At 43.8% G+C, this 25,491-nt stretch overlaps 1 protein-coding gene across 3 annotated transcripts in view; it reads left to right on the top strand.

The window, feature by feature from the left end:
- The window catches only part of Glce (glucuronic acid epimerase), a 79,418-nt gene extending 54,315 nt beyond the window's left edge, over positions 1 to 25,103 (top strand). For all 3 annotated transcript variants that reach the window (XM_003480208.5, XM_013144075.2, XM_063256873.1), the window contains 3 exons: positions 9,799 to 10,397; positions 14,873 to 15,118; positions 21,117 to 25,103. In XM_003480208.5, the coding sequence (XP_003480256.1) occupies positions 9,812 to 10,397; positions 14,873 to 15,118; positions 21,117 to 22,141 (1,857 nt within the window). In that variant the 5' untranslated portion in view covers positions 9,799 to 9,811 and the 3' untranslated portion in view covers positions 22,142 to 25,103. The remainder of the gene's footprint in view (positions 1 to 9,798; positions 10,398 to 14,872; positions 15,119 to 21,116) is intronic.
- The last annotated feature ends 388 nt before the right edge of the window (positions 25,104 to 25,491 follow it).

Raw genomic sequence — 25,491 nt, 5'->3', positions numbered from 1 at the left:
TCTAATTGCAAAAGATGATACAGGGTCATGACTAATACTCTGTATCCCCCAGTGCCCATAAAGGCTGGGTCCCCAGGTGGCACTCTGGGGAGGTGTAGGTCGTTGGGGAGACAAGATCTTATAAATGGTACTTGGTGTGCCTTCCAGAGGGTTTGGGACCTGATCTCTTCGTCTTGGGCTCGCTCCACTTCCTGTCCCGGGGTGCGAATGCTGTGTACAACACATGCCACTCTGGGATGGGCCGTTCTTGACAGAGCTCGGCCCGGAGGGGCTGCCTGGTCCCATTTGGAACCTCCAACTGCCTGAGCTGAGGAAACTTTGTTTTCATAGGTAGCTTCTGTCAAGTATTTCATCATCTGACCCCAGAGGTTCCCAGCACGGCAGCTGTGCTAGATGCTAGATGTTTTTGTCACGAACAGTAGGAAAATAACTGCTACTCCTAATAGCCTGGCAAGTTGTTCTGAAGATTTCTGTTCTCACACGCTCTCATTGTTCCTTGTTTCATGCTTTGGAGGAGCTCAAAACCATACTTCATTATGTCTATCAGAAATTATCCCAGGAGTTACACTGGAAAATCAGTTGTATCTTTGTCCTCCCATGTGTCGATTCTTTGGGATCACCGTGAACAGTCCCCATTTGTCATTCCCATTTCATGTTGTAGCATCAGACTTGCTAAAGAAGATGTTCTGTGGACACTCACTGTCGTCAGCTGCTTAGCAGCACTTCCTCAGATCACACTACCAGTGTGTGCCCCCCGCACATCAATAAACCCATCATTGGGTTCTCTCTCTGAACTTCGTAGTGAGTGGGGAATTCTTACCCGGCTGGGAGAGTCCAGGACTCCTTTGCAAGCGGAGCCTTTTCCCCTGCCTTTAGTACTATACAGTACTTTATAAAGAACATATTGGCTACACAGTGTTTGTTAAGTTTTTCTGGATACAAGGCAGCTCTTTGCTATTTAAAAAACATTTCTGTCTTAGTTCTTTATATTACTGCTGCTGGAGAAAATTAAGGCAAATAATTATTTTTCTAGTTTATTTTAAAGAAAAAAACAGATAAATCAAGAAGCAAACAAAACTAAAAAACCAACAAAAGCAAAATGACCCCCCAAAACCCCCAACCTTATATAGGTTTTCAAACCAAGAAGATTAGAATCTTAACAATGATTGTGGTACTGCACATTGCTATCTTCAAAATAGTTGCTCAGACCCCTAGACAGGAAAAATACGAAACAGTAAAGTGGAACAAAACATTGACTTTCAAAAGCAAAACAGGAGAAAAATTCCCCACCGTTGCCACTGCACACCACCATCTTCCAGGTAGATGCCCAGACCACCAGCTCCAGGTCTGCACAGTTGGCCAACAATAAAAGTATCAGGCTGTTCCTGTCGCCTCAGCTGCCCTCAGCTCACCGAATCCTCCGAATCAGCCAGTTGGAGGGGGCCGGATGCTCCGCTAGTTTCCCAGCTCGCTCACGCTCACTGGCTGGCTGGCAGGTGGGCGGGGTTTGGTTTCTTGCTGAGCTGCAAGCCCAGCCTGCCTCATGGGAAGGCGGGGTTCTGCTTATTCTAAGGTGACTAATGTAAAAGTTCTTTTTAGGAACAGTTTCGTTTCACAGGCTGATGTGTAATGCTGGTAGTGTATGTCTCACAAATCACAAGCAAATCATTCTCCTTTTAGATAGAAAATATATCATTATTTGAGACCAGGTAACATGATATTGCAGTCTTTGATGCAAACACTTGGAAGCAAGATAAATGTGGGGTTAAATTCTGCTTTCTACTCTCTAGCAATTTTTCCTTAGCAGAATTACTCAGTTTCCTCAACTATATGCTAGTAACAAGAAGACCTTCTTAGGATTTCATTTTGGTATGAAAGTATATATAGTACTTGGTAAAATCACACATTAGATGTTTTGTTTTCTTATTCTTCCACACCCTAAAACCCCTTAGGAAGAAGACCATGTTTTCATTCAAATGAATTTTTTTAAACTTAAATTATGTCACATGGAGGTTTGAGAATGAATGAGGGTAGCAGCACTGATGTTTCCACGAAGTGCTGCTGATTTCCAGGACAAGCTGTGGATGTAGGGAGGACTGGCTTCCTGTTCGGTAACACAGCCCAAATGCTAAGCTGGAGATGTACACAGTTCTACACACTCACACTAGATCTGTGCCTTAGGGTTTTCAACTTACTATTTATGGGATGCCTACCCTGGGTAAGATTATGACAGACATTGCTTTGTGGGTAATAACATAAATAAAATATCCCCTGCATCTTCATTAATTCAGTCTGGAGAAGGATGTAAGCTCTTCCTAACGATTTTGAGGCAGACTTCAAGAATTTATGTAATGTAAATAAAGCACTGCATGGAGAGAGAAAGTGAGGGAGAGAAATCTGTGCATTGAGAAGGACTCTAGAGAGATGATGGGAGGAAACTACTAGTTTCTTCCCAGTGTCCACTTTCTCCTTCTTAATAATAAAATCTTGATTCTCCACTTCGTGCATTGCTGACTGGTGTGAACTGTGTTTCTCAGCCTCTTTTTCAACTGAGAGAGCACATTGGACTAATGTAGCAGATTGGACTAATGAAGGGCTGGAAGTGCAGCGTGAAGCTCCAGGAAAGCCTCATCCAAGGCATTGATTGCATGGAGAGATGCTTCTTCCCCTGTGTTCCTTTCCTTTTCCTCCTGGGCTAATACACCGACATGCTTCATGAGGCTTCAGTACCTTTTTTGGGTCATAGGATGATGTTTTAAAAAAAGTGTCTGGGGGCTGGGGATTTAGCTCAGTGGCATAAGCACCCGCCTTGCAAGCAGGCAGTCGTGAGTTCGATCCCTGGTAACGATAAAAAGGAAAAAGACCAAAAAAAAAAAAAAGTCTGTTCACAGTACGCATGTAGCCACATCTAAAGATCTAGGCTATTTGTGAGTTTCTGTTATATAAGCAAAAAATAACAGTGGCTGGAACAGGGAATGGTTTATTTTTGGTGTCTGTATCTAGCAACAAGCCTAACACTCATAGATACAAAGAGCAGTGTGGGTGGGCAGAGGCATCTGACTCCTTGTAACCCCACCTCTTGTCACCATTTAAATGACTATAAATATAGCTGAAAATACACACTAGCACTAGAGACATTGGAAAGAAAGTACTCATTTACCTGAAATAAAATAATGGTCAAGAGACACCACTAGAATGTAATTCAGGTGTTCACACCAAAAGAAACTAGAACTCTGAGGAATGGCTATTTCCACCCTTTGGCAGTAGTGTATATGATAAACCTAGCAAGATAGCCATCAGAACCCACAGGGGTTATAGCAAAGGACTTAGCCAATTTGAAGAGATTTTCTCAAACCTAAAAAGCAGTAACTGGGAGCTTGAAACACATTAGGTATGTATAAAAGCTTGTAAGCTTTGTGCATTACTTTAAAAAAAAACTAGTGGTTATTAACAAATTCTTTATTTCAAAAATTGGTAAATGAAAAAGTCATTCATTCTCTTTTCTGTACAATTATATAATCTCAGGGTGACCAAATAGTGGGTAAGGGTAGGGTTTTCTCCCTGAGATAATCCAGCTGTGACACTGAGAAGGGCTGACAGCACCCTGAGGCTCCAGGAGTAGGCTGTCAGCGCCTGAGCATAGGATTCATCCTAACATCACAAAAAGAGACTGATGGGAACTCACTGATGAGAGCTTGCCCTCTGTCATGAAGTGTGCCTGCTGACAAGTGAGACGCCACTGTGCTCAGACTTTACATCTGCCTCCTGGCTCACAGCAGATGCTGGGAGGACCGAGTCGGAGACAGAGTCTGAGGATTCTGCAGTCAGAAATGAGTATAGCACTCACAATGGGGCTAAAGCAAACATTCCAGATATAACAGTTTGCTTCACTATCAAGGAAATCTTAGAAAGTATTTTGTATGTTTACATATTTTAAAACTGTGGGGTTCATGGAATAAATTATGGAAAATGAAGAGCCAGTAGACTGGGATGAGTGTGGGGAGAGCTGGCATAAATAGTGGAAAGGCATAAATTAAAGACTTGAATAAAAGAAACAAACAACAGGATAGGAACTAAAACATGCAATGTTCAAATACATAATAGAACAGAAAATGGATATGTAATACTCAAACTGTGCATCAAAAACAGTAGGGCAGAATATTTAATTAGTTACATGATGTACAAGTTTGAGAAGCTTTCCAAAAATTCAGAAGAAAAGGGGAGATAGAAGAAAATATTTGAAGAAAAAGATGATACAATAGTCATAAAGAGTAAAGAGATCTAACATACAAAGGTGATGCTCTGGAAAGACCAGAACAAGTGTAGCAGGAACAGTTACTAAACACAACAGGGAAGCCCGTGGGAGCTGAAGGGTCATCTGAATCTGGAAGCAGATGCATGCGTCTTGTTTTAGACAACATTGAACTTTGACCTAGAACAGATACCTCCTACAGTTAACAGACAAAGTACCTGCAAGGGCAGTCTCAGGCCAGTTCTCCCACTGAGCAACTGTCCTGTGTTTGCTTGCTTTCTCCCTGTGGGGAAGCCTGTGTGGATGCTGCCTCAAATAAGGGAGCCCTCCAGCCTTCACCAGAACAGGTGTAGCTGTGAGTCTTTGTGCGGAAATGTTCCCCATGTCTGGCAGCAAGCCGCTGGAGTTGCTGAATCAGAGGTACCGTATCAGTCTTCATCACCATTGAGACTGAAGTTGAATATTGATTAATGCGCTGCTCCCTTAGCATAGAGTTTCTGGCCTTCCTAAAAATGTTTGCTGTTATGTTAAGAATCGCTGAATCGCGTTATGAATAACACTTGCCTGAATCACTGTTTCTTGAAGGATTGTGTAATTCTGAGTTTTTCTTCTTTCTTTATTATTAGGTAGCCTGCTGTAAAGTAAAGTTATTGACTGGGGCTGTTGGTTTGTTCTGAAATGTAGTTTTCCTGCAGAGCCAGGACAAATAAATACATCTGTAAGTGAGTTACCAATTTTTACAAGCCCAGAAGATTACCTGCGATTTTGTCTGGCTTTCTCTATTTTTTGAGTATCACTGCAGGCTGGCAAGTTCTTATTGATTCAGTATGTTTTAGTCAGCTTCAGACACAGTCCTTACAATTTTGACAATAGGGTAAGGGACCTTGCAAACCAGCTCCTGTGTTTCTTGCTTGACACAGTATTTTTAAATTATGGAAATCCTTAAACAAAATACATAAAAGAATATAATGTACCTCCAGTGTCAGTGAGATGTGACAGTTTTCAGTGCTTTCCAGTTTTATGCTATCCCCCATAGCTTTGTTGATCCCTAGATTATGATTCCATCAGCATTTGAAAAATTGGTTGTCTAGAATGGAAAGCTATCCCAGCCCTCCACCTGGCACTGATAAGTTGAGTGGGCTGGATTGGTCCAGGTTCTTGTTCACGTCAAGAAAATAATTGCCAAGTGTTAGGGTTATTGAAGATCAAAGGGCAGCACCAGAAGAGGCAGAAGGGCAAAGCAGGCAAAAAGGGGCCTTGCAACTCAGACCCCCAGTGTTTATAGGGTCAGACATCCTCCGATTTTAGATGCCTCCCACACTCTTTTGATATCAGCAATTTGTGCGACCTCCCATGTTTATACCTGAGTAGTAATCACTGGGGTGGTCTTGTGTTTGTGGGGAGAAGGGAGGTGGCTCACTGTCCTTCCTGTGGTAGGGTTATAGAAGCATGGGTAACTGGCAGGGCTGGTGGAATGTTTACAGTTGAATGGAGGGAAGGAAGTGACTCAGCTCTTTTGTTTCTAGCTGCATGTTTGTTTCTAGTGGCATGGGTTTCTCCTAGAAACCTTGATTGCCTTTGTAAGGAAGACATCAGATACATAGCTGGCTAAGGGTTATTGAAAGGGTGGGTGGTGGTTATGTTGGTGCTGGGGACTGAATCAGGGCCTTCATGCTGAGCAATGTATTCAAGCTTTTTCTGTCTTTTTTTTTTTTTTTTTTTTTTTTTTGAGACATAGTTTCACTAAGTTTCCCAGGCTGGGCTTGAATTTGATGTCTGTTGCTTCAGTCTCCCACAGTGCTGGGATTACAGGTGTGTGCTAAGTGCCTGAGGTTTTGAAAGTTTGTTTTGATTTTTCTTCACATCCCCATCTTGTGGCTCCTCATAAAGGTGTCTGTAAGCAACATTACTGTCATTTGAGTAGTACAGTTCTCTGAGTGGGACTATGAAGTTTATATTTATATTTTAATTGGTCAAAATGTTAGGCATAGCTCATTGATTATTCAAATATTGACACATCATGTTTTTGATAAAGGATTTTTAAAAATAGGATTTTAAAATATCTTCCCTCTACAAGGAAATCTCAGTTGGTAAATATGTGACTTATATTTATATAACACTTTGATTTTTTTATCATTTAACACATTTTTTGTATAGTAATAATGCAAATGATAAAACATTACAGAGTAAGTATTACTAATCCAAAAGTTGGAAATCCTAAATGCCACAAAATCTGAAATTTTTTGAATACCGACATGATGCCATAAGTGGAAATAGCTTCATGCACAGCTTTAAAAGTATCATGTACAAAATAATTACCTTTAGGCTTTGGGTATAACTATGTATGAAGCATACACGAATTTTGTGGTTAGATTAAGTCCCATCCCCAGAATACCTCATTTATACTTGTGCAGATGTCCCAAAATCTGAAGAAATCTCTAAGTGTTTTATATACCAAATCAGTATTTCTATATAAGATTTTTGCTTGTTTGTTTGGCTTTTTGAAGCAGGATCTCACTGTGTAGTTCAGGTTGGCCTTCAACTCACTCTGTAGCCCCGGCTGGCTTTAAACTTAGTGATCCTCCTATCTTGGCTTCCCAAGTGCTGGGATTACAGGCATGCACCACCATCTTTGACCTGTATATGGTTTTCAAAGTGGACTGAACCCAAATCTTTGGTTCTTTCCCTCTTGGTGTCCCGCTGAAATGAAATATAGGAATAAAGAATCAGTAATAATAAACAGGACTACCAAAGGCTGACACAGATTTTTGGACCTTTATTTGGGAACCAGAAGGCCCAACTGTACCCTTTCTTCACCTCACCATACCTGTTAGTTTCATCCCCAAACTTGGACTATAGGTAGCTGGCACGAATCCCAGGCAAAACACCAGACAGGTTTTCTTTAAAGGAATTGGGAAAGGCTAAGACTTCTAAAGTGTTCCCAGAACACAAGAGGAAAAGCCATCTTTCTGGCATTTAGGCCCAATGCCTCCCTCACATGACCCCAACCTGAGAGCTCTGTGGTAGCCTGTTGTGGCCTACACACAGCACACTGTCACTGTCACCTCCGCAGGACTGCGCACCAGCCAGGAACAAGAGATCCATGTCGCCTAATGAGTCCCTCTGCCTTGGATCTGAGGGAGCAGCCCAAAGACCTGCAGGCCCGTGAGGAGCTAACGACAGGAACAGGAGACCAAGTACCCAGAAAATAACGTTGACAGTGGAAGAAAACACAACCTCTGAGATAACTTTATTAAAAAAAAAAAATACCAGGGATACAAGATAACGCCATGCCCATTAAATAAAAATAGGCAGACACGGACTTTCAGCTCCAAGGGACACAATCTGTGCAGAGTTGACAGATTCTGGTGTCTTCCTGTGATACACCCACCCTAGAGTGCAGTTTCTAAGATGAACAAGAGATTCTGCAGTCATGCACATACAGTACCAGGCTGAGGTCAAACCTTAGTGAGTTGAGAAAGCAAAGCTTGAGAATAAAATATATAAACTTTGGGGAAAAAATATCCAACCAGCGAATCCGTATCCTGCTATCCTGTTTAAGGATGAGTGCAAAATAAAGTTGTTTTCAAGCATCCAGTGACCTGGAGTTTATCTTCCCTTGGAATTGAAAGACGTAAGTGAGTTCACTTCACCCACACCTTTCTTAAGGAGCAGAAGCCAGGCATTTTTCCAGAGACAGTGGGGCACGCCTGTAACACAGGCAGCTCGGAAGCCAGAAACCGGAAAAGGATGATGCCAGGTTCAGGGCCAGCCTGGACGACTTAGTAAGACCTTGTCTCAAAATAAAAAATACAAAGGGGCCAAGGAATGTAGCTTAGTGATAGAGCACTCGGGAGGCCGAGAGGGAGGCAGCAGTTCAGCATGTAACTTTCCCTTCGGTGTTCTCTTTGGAAGCCTGGTGTGGTGCTGCACACCTGTAATCCCAGCACTTGGGAGTTGGAGGCAAGAGGATTGTCTCAAGTTCAGGACCAGCCTGGGCCAGCCCCAAATACATAGCAAGGCAAGACCTTGTCTCAAAAAAATTTGTTTTCGGGGCTGGGGATTTAGCTCAGCGGCATAAGCACCTGCCTTGCAAGCAGGCGGTTGTGAGTTTGATCCCCGGTACCAATTTAAAAAAAATTTTTTTTGTTTTCATTTTAGGTTTGTATTTTTACCTCATTACTATAAAAAATGCTCATTGTAGGGAGAATAAGGAGGGGTTGCACACAGTACAGTAAGCAGCAGTGGATTCACACCGTACAGTAGATGACAGAATACCGGCCAGCATCAACTGGACTGCTCCCTTACTCAGCAGATCAAAATTTGCTGTGTGTTGCCCAGGTGACTAGCATACTTTCTCATGTTCCTCACTGGGTTGTGATCATACCCAGTGACCAACAAGACTGCAGCATCAGATTCTCCCACCAGGACTGAAATGACATCATGTGACTTAAACCGAAAGCAAAGCCTCGTTTTGACCACTGTGCTGAGATTAGATATAAGGCAAAGGTAGAAGCAGAGAGCCCAATGGGGTTATCCCTACAAGACCCCAGGTTGAACACAACAGTGGCTCCGATACAGTGGGCACCGTGGAGTTAGTGAAGACAGCTCAGATTCTGGTATAATCCAAGGATAGAGCCAACAAGATTCTTGATGACTGGACAGGGTAAGCAGGGGAGGAGTCGAGGGTTTTCTTATGGGCAGTAAGGAGAGAGCAATGGGCTGACGGAAGAGATGAGGTTGTGGGTGTTTTTCAGAAATCTGTGTGACCTCAGTGAAGATGTCAGTAACTTGGGAGGTACACAAGGGTCTGGAATGCCAAAGAAAGGTCTGACCTGAAGAGTAGGGTTTGGGGGTAGTCAGCATATAAATTGTGTGTAAAGAGACCGCTGGAAAATGAATGGGAAAGAGCCCTGAAGACTGAACACAGAGAAGTGTGGCAGCATTTCAGGAGCGGCCAGGGCAGGGGCCTCAAAGAAGACAAGGAGTAGCTGGTGTGAGAGAGCCATGAGTGTGGTGCTCCAGAAACCAGGGGAAGAAAGCTTCAAGAAGAAAAGTCTACAGACCATGGTGTCGTGTCATGTTGTGTTGCTAAAGTTACGTAGTGTGAGCACATAAAAATTCTCAGTTGGGTTTGGCATCATAGATGTTGGTGTTATTCCTTAAAAAGCTCCATGTGGCTTTCTCCAGACAGCTACTAAGATATTAGGACATACATATTTAAGTTACTTGGTCTTAACTACTCACACATGAAGCGAGAGAGCACTTCTTTCAGCATAGTGGGGTGATGAGAGACACACTGGAATACTAGAGAGCACAGGGCAAGGCAGTGCAGATGTCCCTGCGCTAGAGGGTTACGCTGTTTGAGCATTTTACTAAAGGGCAGAACACGGCTTTTCTTTGTTCTGCTGAAAAGTTGAGTTAGCGTCTTTGATCAATTTACAAGTACCTAATAATACTGAGCTAATATGGTTGTTCGGTAAAAATACTTACCCTACGCAATGTCAATAATACGTCTTCATATGAATTTTCCCCTTGCCTCCTAGGTATGGTCTGAATATGCGTTGCTTGGCAGCTCGGGTCAACTATAAGACTTTGATTGTCATCTGTGCACTCTTCACTTTGGTCACAGTACTTTTGTGGAATAAGTGCTCCAGCGACAGAGCCATCCAGTTTCCGCGCCATTTGAACAGCGGCTTCAGAGTGGACGGACTGGAAAAAAGAGCAGCAGCCTCCGAGAGTAACCACTACTTGAACCATGGGGCCAGACAGCATTCGGAGGAGGCCTTTCCCCAGGAGCAGCAGAAAGCGCCCCCTGTTGTGGGGGGTTTCAACAGCAATGGGGGAAGCAAGGCAATAGGGCTCAAGTATGAGGAAATTGACTGTCTCATAAATGATGAACACACAATTAAAGGGAGACGAGAGGGGAGCGAAGTCTTCCTTCCATTCACGTGGGTCGAGAAATACTTCGACGTTTATGGAAAGGTGGTTCAGTATGATGGCTACGAGCGCTTTGAGTTCTCGCACAGCTATTCCAAAGTCTACACACAGAGGGCCCCTTACCACCCCGATGGGGTGTTTATGTCCTTTGAAGGCTATAACGTGGAGGTTCGAGATAGAGTCAAGTGCATAAGTGGAGTTGAAGGTGAGTGTCTGTCTGTGCTGTCTGCGTGTTTGTAGCCTGGTTGTTTTTTTTTTAAGAGGAAAAAGAGAAAAACACAAAACAAAACAAAGCAGTGTAAGGTTACACATAATACAGAACTACAAAAAAAAACATAACAGTAAGAAATCACCTGTTAATAGATTACATAATATCATCTTGGAGATAGTTGCTCAAATCACAGTATCAAAGAATATAAAGTAGACATTCAAACAGAGAGACTGCAAACAACTGTGTTCAATGATCCAAAAACATTAATATAGTCAGCTATTTAACACCCCTAAACACACTTGCTGTTATATCCGTTAGAGCTCTTTTTTTTTCCTCCCTCTCTTTTTTACAACAAAATTTACACATTTTGGATTTTATTACTCCTTAGTTCTTATTACTTTTTTGGGGCGGGGAGAATAAAGTCAAATATGGCAAAACAAAGCTGTCAGTCAAAACCAAGGATAGACATAGCACATGATGTAGAACAGAGTACAAGGTTATTGACAATGGTTATCAACGTTGTCTCTTGTTTCCTTAAAAGGAATTGTCCATCTCATTAGATATTATAAAGTTGGACAAAACAGTAGAGAACAAGACCAATAAAACTTAGGGATTGTAAACATTACAGGACTTCCAAAGGAGACAATAGTCAAACCAGAATGGGCATCTTTGTGAATCTTATTGCCTTCAAAGTAGTTGCCTATACCCTCAGACTTGCTACTATCTCACAGAATGGAACAGAGTGTAGCCTGGTTGTGTTAGAAGCTGTCGCTGTTAGTTACATAGTGGGTACCCACGTCATGACAAGAGAGCTGTCAATGCTCTGCCCCACCGAGGAGGATAGGTTAGGTCTGAAACTAGGGCAGCTTTCGCAGTCGTGAGACTTCAGAGCCACAGGACCACCTGCCTGAGTAGATGGATTGGTTCATCCCTCCGCCTTGGAGTCTGGATTTCTCACTGCTGAGGGCAAGGCAACATGCCCACAAGTCTTGCTTGCAAATGCACAGTTGCCTGTTAGGGCTGGAATCTGAAGTGTCCTCTGACAGCTCTCATGCTCAGGGTTGGTCCCTGTTGCGGCAGTATCCACAGGCCAGGCCTGTGTGGGGTGAGACCATGAGGCCTCGGGTAATGGGCTTCAGGAGGCAGGGCCTGGTTCGAGGAAGTGGGTCATGGGTGGAGCTGGGTCTCCTCCTTTCTGCTTCCTGAGCAGCCTGGCTTCCCCACGCCCTGTGCCACAGTGTTCTGCCCACAGCAGTAGAACCAGCCACCTGCTGTGGACAAAAACCGTGAGCCAAAGGAGGGCTTTGCTTAGTTCAGTGGGTCTCCTCAGGCCTTGTGTCATGGTGACGGAGAGCTAACGCGTTACCCTGCCAGAGGAGCTGGGAAAGGGAGAGACCATGCTGCCCGTGCTCATCCCAGTGCTCTCCTGTGGCTTGGTCGATGGGTGTCATCTCTGGAACGGGGTTTCCAGGCCTCAGCACAAGGTCATCAAAAGGCACTGTTTGTCCTGACTCTCACCAGCCTCCATAGTCTGTATGTACTGGTCTTCATTTCTTTAAAAACCGGAGGCATTCGGAGTTTCTGATGAATACAGTTAGTGTATTTTGGAACTGGCTTTTCAAATGTCGGATTGACCAGGAAAAATAATTGAATATGCCTTTAAAATATATCATTTAAACTGAGTAAATAATGTGTTTTGAGATTGGTTTGGGCTTTATTTCTTTTTCCGTATTTTGTTATAAAAAATGTTTCTAATTTCAATTTTCATTCTAATGCTAGGCTTGATTTAGTATTTATTTATAAAATACGTGTCGAAACAAGCTTTCCACTTACTGTGTATTTTCCCTGTGAAATGAAGTGTGTTACCTGGCAATGTGGATGTTTTCAGACTCCCTCAGGTCCAAGGCGTACGGCCTGTATCTGAAGTGAGCATATCTGTGCCCCACATTAGAAATGGAAGCCAGGTATGGTGGTACACACCTGTAATTCCAGCACTCAGGAGGCTGAGGCAGGAGGATCCTTGCAAGTTCGAGATCAGCCTGGGCTACAAAGTGAGTTCAAGGCCACCTTGAACTACACAGCAAGATCCTTTCTCAAAAAGACAAAAAAAGAAAGAAAGAAAGAAAGAAAAGGATTGAAGTCTGTATATTCTGATGCAGAAGTTCCCCTTTGTTTATTATTTATATGTTTTTAATAAATGTTTACAAGGGGGAAAGCGACAAATTCACCTGTACTATATTCTCACTTCCTCCAGATAATTATTACCATTTTAGTATATTCCTTGAAGGTCTTTGCTGTTAGATATATGCTTGTCCTGCTTTTAACAGTATTTCCGGTGTGAGGGTTGGGAGAGTACAGTGAATTTTGAGGAGGCTGGCTCCATCTGTGTTAGTATGGGAAGACAGCCACATGCTCATGTTTGTCACCTATTGCAGAATTTGTGGATGGAGGGGCTGGGGATTTAGCTCAGCGGCATAAGCGCCTGCCTTGCAAGCAGGCAGCCATGAGTTCGATCCCTGGTACCGATAAAAACGAAAAAGGCAAAAAAAAAAAGAATTTGTGGATGAAGCATCTGTGACCTGAGGTGTTGCTGTGGTAGTTTGGTGGTGTCTTCAGCTGTCCCCATGGCTGGAATCCCAGGTGGCAGCCTGGAGGTGGTGCCATGAGAGTGAGAGGTCGCAGGGTGGGACAGAGCCAGGGCACAGGGCCAGCTGGCCATCTTACTTTTTGTAACAGACCTTTGGGAAAACTGACTGCAGTCCTGGGAGGATCGCACTGACTCCTGAGGAAAATCCCAGCCTATTTTCTCACCTCCACACCAGGGTACTTGGGGCCACAATTCCAGCATGTGAGGTGTCGGGGAGCAGGTGCGCACCATACCGAGAGTAGCTGCCCCTAGTGCCAGAAGTTGCATTAAAACACACAGTTTTGTAGACCCCAGTCTCTGCTGTGCCAGTCAGATACTTGTTAGTTCTTTGTAGGATAACAAATATGATAACAGCTCATCTCTCAAAGCGTACGTGATTCAACAGTACGCTACTCTGCAGTGTAGTGATGTGAGCCCCAGGTAGTGTTGCAGGCAGCTGAGCTAGTTAGAAATATTACAGGCAGTGAGATAGGGCTAGGTCCTCAATGGAGTCAGTGCAGACACCTGGAAGCTGCCTGGAAGCTGATGCCTCTCAAGACAAAAGACCATACAAATGCACCCATATCCTGAGATTGATACCCTAAATAGTTTCTATCCTCCTAGGGAAGAGTCGCAGCTCTGTAAAAATGCCCGCTTTCTAGCTTTCTACATGATTCGCTTCCCTATTTGTTCCTAATGTAATCAGTTTTACCTGAACTATTGATCTTATTGGCTAACTATAGTTATGTCCCACCTTGAACCCATGGTTTACTCTATAAAAGTCCCTGGAAAAGACAAGAGTCCTTGGCAACCTGCTTGGGACCTCTTCTGTCTCTCTTTAGACAGAAGCTTTTCTTTCTCTCAGTAAATATATTCTGCTCTTAACCTCCATTGTTCCTAAGATTCATTCTTCGATTTTAGAGAACACAAGCTTGTATCAGGCACAGTAGGTTGAGAGTTTCATTCCCCTATATTAGTAGGACTTGATTAAAACACTAATACCAGATACTGACATTTTTGCTTTCATCTTGAGATAATCTACTAATGGATTATTTTAAGATTTTGTAGTCAAATATAAAACTTTAATTCAATTTAAAAAAAGAATACTCCTTGTTCCTAAGTGTATTTTTTATTTTCTGAGGGATTTTTGGTTTTTTGTTCATTTGTTTATTTTGAGGCAGGCTTTCACAGTGTAGCTCAGGCTGCCCTTGAAGTTCCTGGATGCCCCAAGCTGGCCTTGAACACACAGCAGTCCTCCTGTCTCAGCCTCCAGAGTGCTGGAATTACAGGTGTGGGCCATCGTGTCCATACAAGAATTACATTTGGATGGGAAGGACATGAAAAAGAATTTCAAACTGTGTTTATGTTTAGGTCGCTGGGTATAACTGTCTTCTTAAGCAAAAATTTAGCTGTCAAATGACAGACTTCATTATTACATCATACTTTGACATTGGAGAGTCAAATAAGTAGATAGCATGATCATTAAGTACAAATGTCAAAGAAAGATTCAAGATTAATATTTAGAATAAAATGTGGTGACCTGTATGTGCTTGTAAATTTGTACAAAATTTGCCTCTGTGAAACAGGATTATAAAAGATGTGTAGCTAACAGCAGAAGTGACGTACATAGAGAATCTCTGAAAGCTAATTTTCGTGGCATAGCTGTCAACAAAATGATATGAATACTTTATCTCTGATTAATTTGGTACTGATTTCTAGTGATTATGAAAGCTCAAAAGTTGCTGAAGGCCCTAAAAACTCAGCAGTCAAACCGTGAACAGTGGTATTCAGAGTAGGCTTGTGCTGTCTGGGTGTGATCATTCATTTCCGTTTGTGTTTACAGGTGTGCCATTATCTACACAGTGGGGGCCTCAAGGCTATTTCTACCCAATCCAGATTGCACAGTATGGCTTAAGTCATTACAGCAAAAACCTGACTGAGAAGTCCCCGCACATTGAAGTGTATGAAACTGCAGAAGACAGAGACAAAAACAGCAAAACTAATGACTGGACCGTGCCCAAGGGCTGCTTTATGGCCAGCGTGGCTGATAAGTCAAGATTCACCAATGTTAAGCAGTTCATTGCCCCAGGTAAGTAATATACTATATGTGGCTGCTAGTTTTATATTGATTTATGGCATCTGATATGCTTTTAAAATTTTTGTTTTTGGGTTCTTTGGCTTTATTTTTTTTTTTGTACCAAAGATTGAAATCATGACCTTGTGCCTGCCAGGCAGGCCCTTATGTCGCTGAACTAAATCCCCAGCCCAATTTAAATGTTTTTTATAAACATGTTAGCAGACCATTTATTTACATGTGTAATAAATAGTGTCACCCAGGTGAAATCCCTGAAGAGAAACAACTAAAAGAGGAAGCTTGGGACTGGGGATTTAGCTCAGCAGCATAGGTACCTGCCTTGCAAGCGCGCAGTCATGAGTTTGATCCCTGGTACCAAAAAAACGCAATGTACCAGCTGGGACTGTCTTGTGTCGGTTGCCTCCCAGTCATGGTACTTTGCAGGCAAAACCATTTCTTTGGTCCTCATCAGCTTTGGTACTCGTCACAACTCCCAGAACGTATAGACAAGCTCCTAGGCTTGTCTAGGTACCACTGTAGCTTAATTTGGAAAACTTTTTTTTTTTTTTTTTTGGTCTTTTTCGTTTTTTATCGGTACCAGGGATCGAACTCCCGACTGCCTGCTTGCAAGGCAGGCGCTTATGCCGCTGAGCTAAATCCCCAGCCCCTAATTTGGAAAACTTTTTATGAAGAGCTCTTTCTCTTTGCATATCTTTTACCAAGAACTTTTTTTTAAAGAAAGTGTAACATTACCCAATAGGTCTGCTTCATATTGAATTTTGCTAATGTACTAAATTATCTCAAACTTCATATAAAACTATTTTCATTAATAAAATCACCTATAAAATCAAATTAACTTTATGCAACATTTCCCTTTTACTAAGACATTAATTAGGATGTGATGTATTTTTAGTACTGATCAATATCCATGAGAATTAATGAGTCCATTACTCAAGAAGACAGTGAAATCATCTTAGCTCCTCAGGCTTAATTCTCTTTGGGAGAAATGTCGACAGGTTCAGAACTCAAGCTATTCAGTAAATAAAGGAGAGGAAAGGTTACAAGGCCTTTTCTGTATGCTCTCCTTGTCCTTTATTGATGACCGTGTAGCTCAAGCCACAATACTCATTCCCCATGACCTTAAGTAGTGGATTTATGAGTGTTTAATGCAGTGCAAATAACAGATGACCTTTAGTTTTTGTTCTGTGACTAGAATCCCCCCACCCCCTGTGGCATTCTGTGATATTCCAGTACATAGGGCATCTTTGCTTATTGCAAAACAGTAGCTTGGCTGGTGAAAAATTATAAGGAAACATTTAAGCATATTTAGCCTGTGATACTGAAGAGGTTACTGTATCAGGTAATTATTACACCAAACCAAAGAACTTTGGGTTTTGAGTTCACCCAGAGAGCTTAGTTTATATTGATTAATACATGATCTGATTAGGTTTGCAAATAGCAGCTCACATCCCGATCTCCTTGTGGGGAGAGGTTTTCTTAGAGTGGTCTTTTGGACACTGTCCTGTTGAGAGCAGTGGTTTTCATGGTGCACTTTCAGGTGCCCTGGGTTATAGGGTAGCTAGATTCCCACATCCTATGTGAGTGATGTTTGGGTTAGCCCCTCTTTGAGCTATGGCCAGAGCCGGAGGTACCACTTCCTTAGGTGGGTTTAAGCACATAAAAGAAAGCCTTTGGCAGCAACCAATAGCCAGTGGGCCACACCTGACCAGGGTTGGATCCCTGTGCTGAGTGTGCTAGCTGGGAGACAAGCTGCCTTGACACCCTGAGCATGCCTGTGTCACAGACTACAAGGCAAAGAGGAGACTGGGTGGGAGTACCCCAGGCTTTCTTCCACAGAGCAGGAGAGGGCACCCAAGAGGTGAGGCTGCTTACTGCAGGGCTTTCACAGTGGGAGGGTTGGGGAAGCCAACTAAAGCTGTCCAGCTGGCCTTGTGTATAAGGGCGTAGGTGTAGTGAGGGCAGGCTCTGGAGGACCAGGAGCTGCATGCTGTTGGCTTTTTTACTTCTTGGCATTGAGCTTTTTTCCCTGAAAGGAAACGAGAATCATCTAAAGAACCATTACGTGCATCTGTAGAATATATTCTATTGTTTTGTTGGGTAGTGATTTCTCTCCCTGATTGTAAACTGAATGAATAGAAGCATTATGCTAGTCCTGCTCTATTAAATTATAGCAGCCTTGCCTCTCCCCAGCCCTCTCTGTGCCCTTCCTGTGACCTTAATGACTTTCCTGCCCTGCCCCAGCGCTGTCCTTGCGCAGGTCCCCTGTGAGCTTCTCTTCTGCCCACCGATGTCTCGTCACCTCTAAGGCCGAGTGCCTGGGCCCCTCATCTAGCGGGGTGAACCCGTTGCGCCAGTACATGGGTGTTACAGGCGGAAACACGGATGGGGAGACCTGGTTAGCCTTACCGAGACGCAACTTACGAATACAGTTTTATGTAATTAAATTATACATTGCAATGTGTTGATATAGATAGAGATATATAGAATTGGTTACCTCGATCACGTTAGCTGACACATCCATCACCTAAAAAAATTGCCCTTCTGAGGGAGGATGAGAACACTGGAGCCCTTTCCTCAGCCTATTTTAAGAGTCAGTTACAGCACAGTCACTGTGCTATCCTTTACATCCCCAGAACTTTCCTGTTTAAATGAAAAGCTTTCTGTGCACTTCAACCAGCCTTTCCTGCACCTTCCTGTGCTGTCAGCCACTGTTCACCTCACACCCTCCTCAGACCCCACGAAGTATCTTTCTCTGCCTTCCTTACTCCACAGGCCATGAGCTTTTGAGTTTATCTGAGCTGTTACAAATGGCAGGGTTTCCTTTGCCCAGACTGAATATCTGTTACATAATCACATAGCACAGATGTTCATTCTACAAATGGCTTCTTAGGTGACCTCCATGATCTGACTATCGTGAATTATCCTGCAGCGAACGTGGAGTCCAGGTTTCATTTCTCCTGGGTCCCAGAAGCGGGATTGCTGGTGCTTCTGTTTGTAGTTAGGGAGCAATTGCCGTACTGTTGCTCAGAGAGGCTGTGTAGCTTCCACCTCCTCTCCAAGCATCTGAGTCCCTGGGCCCACGGCTCAGCAGTGTCTCTGCAGCATGTGTCCTTTGGTGATGTCCTTTCGCTCGGGTGTGAGGTGAAATTGCACTCTGGTTTTGGTTTGCAGTAAGTACCCTGGTGATCAGGAGTGGCACGTGCCTTTCAACCCTTTGTGTGTCTGCTTTGGGAAAATGTTTCCTCAGAGACATTTTTGCCCATTGCTTAGTTGCTTTTCTTCCATTGAGTTATGGGAGTTTCTGATACTCTGATGTTAACCCCTTATCGCGTAAGTGATTTGCAAGGATTTTCTCCCATTCTGTAGGTTGTCTCATTTGTGAATTACTTTTCTGTGCTGAAGCTTTGTAGTTTGCTGTAGTCCCACTTGCTTGTTTTTGCTTTTGTTGCCTGTACATTTAGTATCAAATCAAAAAATCATTGACGAGACCAGTATCAGGACTGCTTCTAAAGGTGTATCACCCTTTGCAGTGTAAGGTATATACCTACTTACCAAGCATAAAAACTACAGCAGCTCCTGGTGACACCTGCTCGGAGAGGGCGGGGCCATGAATTTCAAACAACAGGAAAAGGAAAGTTCTCTGCTAGTAGATTTGAGCAGGGCCTCCCCGCACAGCATCACACTTCCAGAGAGCAAGGAGCCCTGCCGGTTGCATTTTCACACTGTCATCGCAGCATTCCATTTGGGTCCTTCACTTCCTCCTGAGCAGTGCTGGCAGGGTGTGTAGCTGTGCTCGCGCCCGCGTGCACGTGCGTGTGTGTGTGTGTGTGTGTGTGTGTGTGTGTGTGTGTGTGTGTCTGAAGGCTCTGGTTGTTGACTGCTTAATTTAAATTGAGGATTGGGACTTGTGTCATTACTGCTGAATGACTCAGTGACCCCCTCTGCTGGTATTATGTTTGTAGGAAAATTAAATGTTTTTTGCTGTTTTTTTGTTGTAAGGTACCTCCCATGACATCATTTGTTACTGAATTATTTGGACTGATCTGCTGTATTAGGACACAATGAAATGATTGATTGAACCATGTCATTTCATTAACTTTTTATAATAAAGTAAGAATTAGGCCACACACTGGGAGGAAATGGGTTTTCTTCCAGTGTCATCTCATTTGGACTTTTAAAGATGGGCCATTGTTACCCAGCCTGCCCAGAACAGTTGTCATCGCTAATGATGCTGTGTGATGAATGAGGTGTCGACTCAGCAGTGAGGACTGGAGTCGTCTGCTCCGCTGCACAGTCTCAGCTCGCGTGGTTTGTAAGTCAGTGTAGGACACTGCAGTCATCAGTGAAGCCATGCTGAGCTTCAGAAGCCGTTTCATGGTGGAAGCAGGAAATACAGGTTAAAGCAGAGCACTTGTTGACATTTTGCTAGGTAACGTGAGCTGTTACTGAATTACAAGTTTACCTCTGAGATGAATTTTTAAGTCACTCAAAGCACTCTCACTGCGTCAGGTTCTGGAGGCTGTCATAACTGCTGCGCTCGGCAGATGCAGCTGTTCTGACTTAGCGCCTTGGGCCACAGGTGGCCATGCTGGTGGACTCCAGTGTTGCAGGAGTTAAATGGTCAGCTGGGCGCCCTGGCACTGTTCCTGCTGTACCCATTATCACAGGGCCATGTTTCTCATCTTAATTCCTGGTGACACACTGAAGGCTTCCTCAAGGACTGTCCAGAGCCAAGATCTGATTTTACGACTGTGTCTGAGAAATACCCTTCTCACTGATTGATGTCTTAAGAATGCCACTCCCAATGTCATTTGTCCCCCCCAAGAGTCGGTGAACCTTGGATCAGGAAACGGATTTTATACCCTGCTGTGCCACTAACTAGCTTTTGACCTTTGGACAGTGCTTTAACCTCCCAACCCTTGCATATCTCCAGCTGTGACATGAAAAGAATTTCAGTTTTACCAGCCTCTAATGTTAAGGATCAAATGAGAGATAATCTGTATGTATTTTGAATTCTCACAGTTGCCCTGCACAGTAATGTTCTCTCTTATATGTGAAGAAACGGAGACCAGAGAAGTGTGTGTTCTGTTCCTAAAACTAGTAGTGGACTAGGAAACCAAGTCTAAGGCTTTTATTCCACAGCCTGTGCTCCCCCACCCCTCCTTACTCTTTAGCTTGCAGGTGAGCCCCTTGCTTCAGCGCCAATTGTCCTAACTCCAGGGAGTATTGAAAACAAACGCACTTTCCTGTCGCACTCAGGACACAAAGCAGCAACCTGCCCGCCTTGTGCCTCGGCATTCACTGCTGTGTCTTTGTCCTCACCCTCAGCTGAGAGTAGTCCCCGCGACTCTGGTAATGGAGAGCGTGTGAAGGAGGTGGCATATGTGAGGCTCTTAGTGCATTTATAAGCACATACTAAATATTAATTCAGTTATGCTGTGGAAATTCACATGCAGCTATTCATTCTAAAGGTTCCAGCCTGGTGTTTGCAATATTATGTGCTGAGTCAATATTATGTGCTGATTATGATCTTCCTTCTGCTGCTGCTGCTGCTGTTGCTTCTTCGTCTTCTTTGTCTTCGTCTTTGTCTTGCAAAATAGATATGGTAGAATTGTCACTGATTATTGATCACTGACACTACATCTAAAAGAGACAGTTTGATTGTTGGTACGTTAGTTATTTGCTCTGAATCCTTCAAATCAGATGGCAGATGAGCTTTTTTTTGATATAGTACAATTCTTGAGGTGGTCTCAACAATTCTTAGCCTGATACTCAGAAATCATCACGAACCTGTCAGTTCTATTATTTGTTAATGAATAGTTTAATGACAAATAAAAATAATCTGATCTGCAAAGTACCCAGCTAGAGAATTTATATAGTTTGCCATGTAGTAATTTCATCCAGTTTGTCAAGGATAAACTGCAGTTACTTAGTGCTGAAGTACTAAGTACTCCGATGTTAATGCCTCTCTGTTGCTATATCCCCTCTGCAGAAACCAGTGAAGGCGTGTCCTTGCAACTGGGAAACACGAAAGATTTTATTATCTCATTTGACCTCAAATTCTTGACAAATGGGAGTGTGTCGGTGGTTCTCGAGACCACAGAAAAGAATCAGCTCTTTACTGTACATTATGTCTCCAACACGCAGCTGATCGCTTTTAAAGAAAGAGACGTGTACTATGGGATTGGGCCCAGAACTTCATGGAGCACGGTGACCAGGGACCTGGTCACTGACCTCAGGAAAGGCGTGGGTCTTTCCAACACAAAAGCCGTCAAGCCAACCAAAATAATGCCCAAAAAGGTGGTTCGGCTGATCGCGAAGGGGAAGGGATTCCTAGACAACATCACCATCTCTACCACAGCCCACATGGCCGCGTTCTTCGCTGCTAGCGACTGGCTGGTCAGGAACCAGGATGAGAAGGGGGGCTGGCCTATCATGGTGACCCGCAAGTTAGGGGAGGGCTTTAAGGCCTTAGAGCCAGGCTGGTACTCTGCCATGGCCCAGGGGCAAGCCATGTCCACACTGGTCAGGGCGTATCTGTTAACAAAAGACCACACATTCCTCAACTCAGCTTTAAGGGCAATCGCCCCTTACAAGTTTCTGTCCGAGCAACATGGAGTCAAAGCTGTGTTTATGAATAAACATGACTGGTACGAAGAGTACCCAACCAGCCCCAGCTCCTTTGTTTTAAATGGCTTTATGTATTCCTTAATTGGGCTGTATGACTTAAAAGAAACTGCAGGGGAAAAGCTTGGCAAAGAAGCGAACTCCTTGTATGAGCGTGGCATGGAGTCCCTCAAAGCCATGCTGCCTTTGTATGACACTGGCTCAGGAACCATCTATGACCTCCGACACTTCATGCTGGGCATCGCACCCAACCTGGCCCGCTGGGACTACCACACCACACACATCAACCAGCTGCAGCTGCTCAGCACCATCGACGAGTCCCCCATCTTCAGAGAATTTGTCAAGAGGTGGAAGAGCTACCTGAAGGGCGGTAGGGCAAAGCACAATTAGAGCTCACAACCAAAACCGCGCTCAGCCCCTGGGACCAGAGACCGCGGGCTCTGGCTCCGTGCGGAGCACAGGCACATTTTAAAAGGTCACATATGAAGTTTTGTGGATGACAGCAAAGTGCTAAGTGATCCTTAAAAACACTCTCCAAAATAATTGCATTCCATGGCTGGGTGTTTAGGAGTGTAGGTGGTGTTCAGAACTGAGAGTGTAGTCTAGGGGCTGACACAGACGTGTCTTCACCTTCTCTTCGCTGTCCCACAGGCCATCCTGTCACTGTGAGATCAGATGGGGAGAGGCCACGAAGTGTCTCTCCCTGGCTGCTGTCTCGCATGTAGTATGGAGCTCTTTTAAAATGTGACTATTATATTTATATTGAAAGCAGACTTTAAAACAATGATGCTGTAATGCAGTAATTGTGTATTTGTAGCCTGGGTAGAGGTCTGTGTACAACTATTGAAAAACATGTCTCTTTCCTGTAGACTTGCTTCTTGGGAGCGAATGAGCATTTGTTGCATTTGTTCAATTTGTTATATGCAGAGAATATTTTGAATTATGGGTTTTTTTCTTGAAATGTGTAAATTAAAAATGATGTTCAGGCTTCACAGTTCTATAACGTAAGCACAATTTAAAATGAAACTTACTGACTGCACAAGAAGTTACAAAAATGTTATTTGTGAAACTTGACCTACAATCAGTAAAAGTTTGATAATCAAGCTGTTCCTCGCTTGATGGTGGTTTTTCACTATTGAGAATTTTGTATTTAATTTCAGACTATGCTGAGTTTTATCCACTTTGGGGGGGCATTTGGGGCCATTATGTGGCATATGTATTACCATCCTGAACTTGGGAAGGAGCTAGTTATTTTAAGCCTACCCTTATGGGACTTTCTCCCTTTAAGGAAAAATATTGGGTTAAATATCACGTGGGAGTCACAGTTTTTTCCTGTCTAGATTATTCTTGACTGTCACTTTCCAAATCGTTAATTCTGTCGTTTTTTTCTTTGAAATTAAATTTTAATTTATTCCAGCTATTAAATAAAAGTGATGCTACTTAATTTGCTGCCCATTGATAATCAGATCTCTGTTCGGGCTGTGGCTCCTGCTGACCCTCCCTAAGCAGGTTTCATAGCCCGTAGGCTAGGGCCATGTCCATTGGACCTCAGACATGAAGTTCAAACCAGCAACCAGAGTTGAATTTGCTATGATTTTTGTTCTAGGGTATACTAGAATCGATACCTGAATCGATACTGTCACATACAGTTTGGAAATACGAGACCCCACATTTTCAAGGGACAGAGACATGGGGCAGTATGTCTGACCTTTGATGTACCTGTAAGGGCCAGGTGGGTTACGTGCTCCATACTGTATGGTGATCGGATTCAGCCCACCAGACACTACTTAGAAACTGGAAAGTACACACATATTTATGTGTGTGGTATGTATGCTAAACACACTTATTAGCATCCAGAGAGGCAGGAGTGAAGAAGAGATGGCCCCACACTGAAGACAATACTAAGCTGGCCCTACGTAGAAAAGTAAGCTTGAACTCCTAGTTTATGTGACAGCTCTTCATTTTGCCCGTAACACGAACAGTTGTGAGTTGTGGGGTCCCCAGCCTTTGAGCTTTGAGTCCTTGCACATTAGCTGCTCAGCAGCATTTGAATGTCCACATATTACTGTCTCCACAATAAAAATGAGGACTCTTCCACTTTTATTTTCAATGCCAATGTTAGACACTGCCTGGTCCGGACCTTTTAGACTCCATGTATGTCACCACTTAGAGCGGTGCGGACTTCTGCTCTGCATCCTTCTGCTGGGCTTCCGATGAGAGGAGTCAGCAGGGACGGTGGTCCTGCTCCCAGGACAGAGTCCAGTGCCTTACCAGTGTGGTTGTCCTTCGCCACCAACATGGAGAGGCTTTGACCCAGCAGTGGCCCTGCCGTTTCCTTGTTGGCTTTACACTGCCTCCCACATCGCAGCAGCGGCTCAGTTTGTCTTTTAATCCCAGAATTTTTGGAGGAGATGAGGTCAACCCATAGCAGCATTGTCTGTACAGACCAGGGCTGGTCAAACTGCAGAACACCTTAGTGTTGGCCTGGAATTCATCGGATGCAGCTCCAAGGCCCTCAGTGTGTCTGCCCATTTCCTCTCCAGTTATGCTGGGGTTACCTGCGCACAGCGAGCAGGAGACCCTGCATTGAGCCAGCATGTGGGTGACTCCAACGTGGGTGGGCTGAACCCTGCCTGCGACCGAGTACCATACGATAGCCTCTAGACAGCATCGACAGCATTTGTAGAGTTCCAGTTCCTGTCAAAAGCTTGCTGATGCTGAGCTTAAAGAATAGGGAGGGTATTTAAAGTTCCATGTTTCTTTAAGATTATAGGTATTTGGCTTTTTGGTCTGTTTGGAATTTTTTGTTGTCATTTTTCCCTGCTTAAGTTAGCTTTAATGTTCAATCTGTGGCCACTTCAGTTGTAAAACCAGCCAAAAGTTTCCAAGTGAAGGTCACATCTACACTCTATGAAATAAACTATACATAGAGGCTTCGTAGAGAGCCACCCAGCGGATGGGAGCGACTTCAGCACTGACCCCAGCAAAGCGCTCTGGAAGCGGCCGTCCCTCCCTCCCATTATGTATGCAAACCTTCACTAAAAGCTGCTATTTCCACCTCTGTTAGTCATTTGTCTTGTTACTCCTCCGTGCTACATGTGTGTTCTATACCATGTGTTAAATATGCAATAAAGTGTTTACCGGATGCCCTTCCGAAGGGTGGTCCTCTGTAAGGCTGTGCAGACGCTGCCGTTTAAGCACAAGGTGCACATGTTAGTTTTCTATACAGCAGAACTTGATTTTTTTGCAGATGGAAAGGTATTTTGTTTCTATACAAAGTAAATGGATTGTCTGTGCTTCACGTAAAGCTGCTTTATAAAATTGTACAATAAAGTTTTTATCTTAAAAGGAATACGCTTGAATGTCTGTCCTCTTAATTATTCGGCCCAAGCTGGCAGATTTCTGGCAGCAGGTTCTGCTTTGACTTGCGACTACCAGTTGAGCAGCAAATGGAGTGGGCCACAAAGGTGTGTGAGGAGGAGATGCAACCCTGGTGGGGCCTCCTGGGCTGGGGTCCCAGTGGAGAGGGGAGGGGCAGCCTGAGCAAAAGCAGGTCGCCCTCTCCCTTGCTGATTCACCTGGGTGACTAGATTAATTTGCAGGTCTGCGCCTGCTGGGTTTTCTGTAGTTCCCTCCTTGGGACGGTAAGCCTCACCCTGATTACCCCTGCTCTCCAGAGCACTGAGCGAGTTCCCAGGCCCTGAGGCTTCCTGTTCCTCCTGCACCATACCACATGACTC

Source organism: Cavia porcellus, unplaced genomic scaffold, assembly GCF_034190915.1.
Source record: "Cavia porcellus strain 051 isolate PalLab524CR breed Dunkin Hartley unplaced genomic scaffold, mCavPor4.1 scaffold_10, whole genome shotgun sequence".
NCBI lineage: Eukaryota > Metazoa > Chordata > Mammalia > Rodentia > Caviidae > Cavia > Cavia porcellus.
The sequence above is the reverse complement of the archived record's forward strand: the minus strand, read 5'-3'. Positions and strand labels throughout refer to the sequence as shown.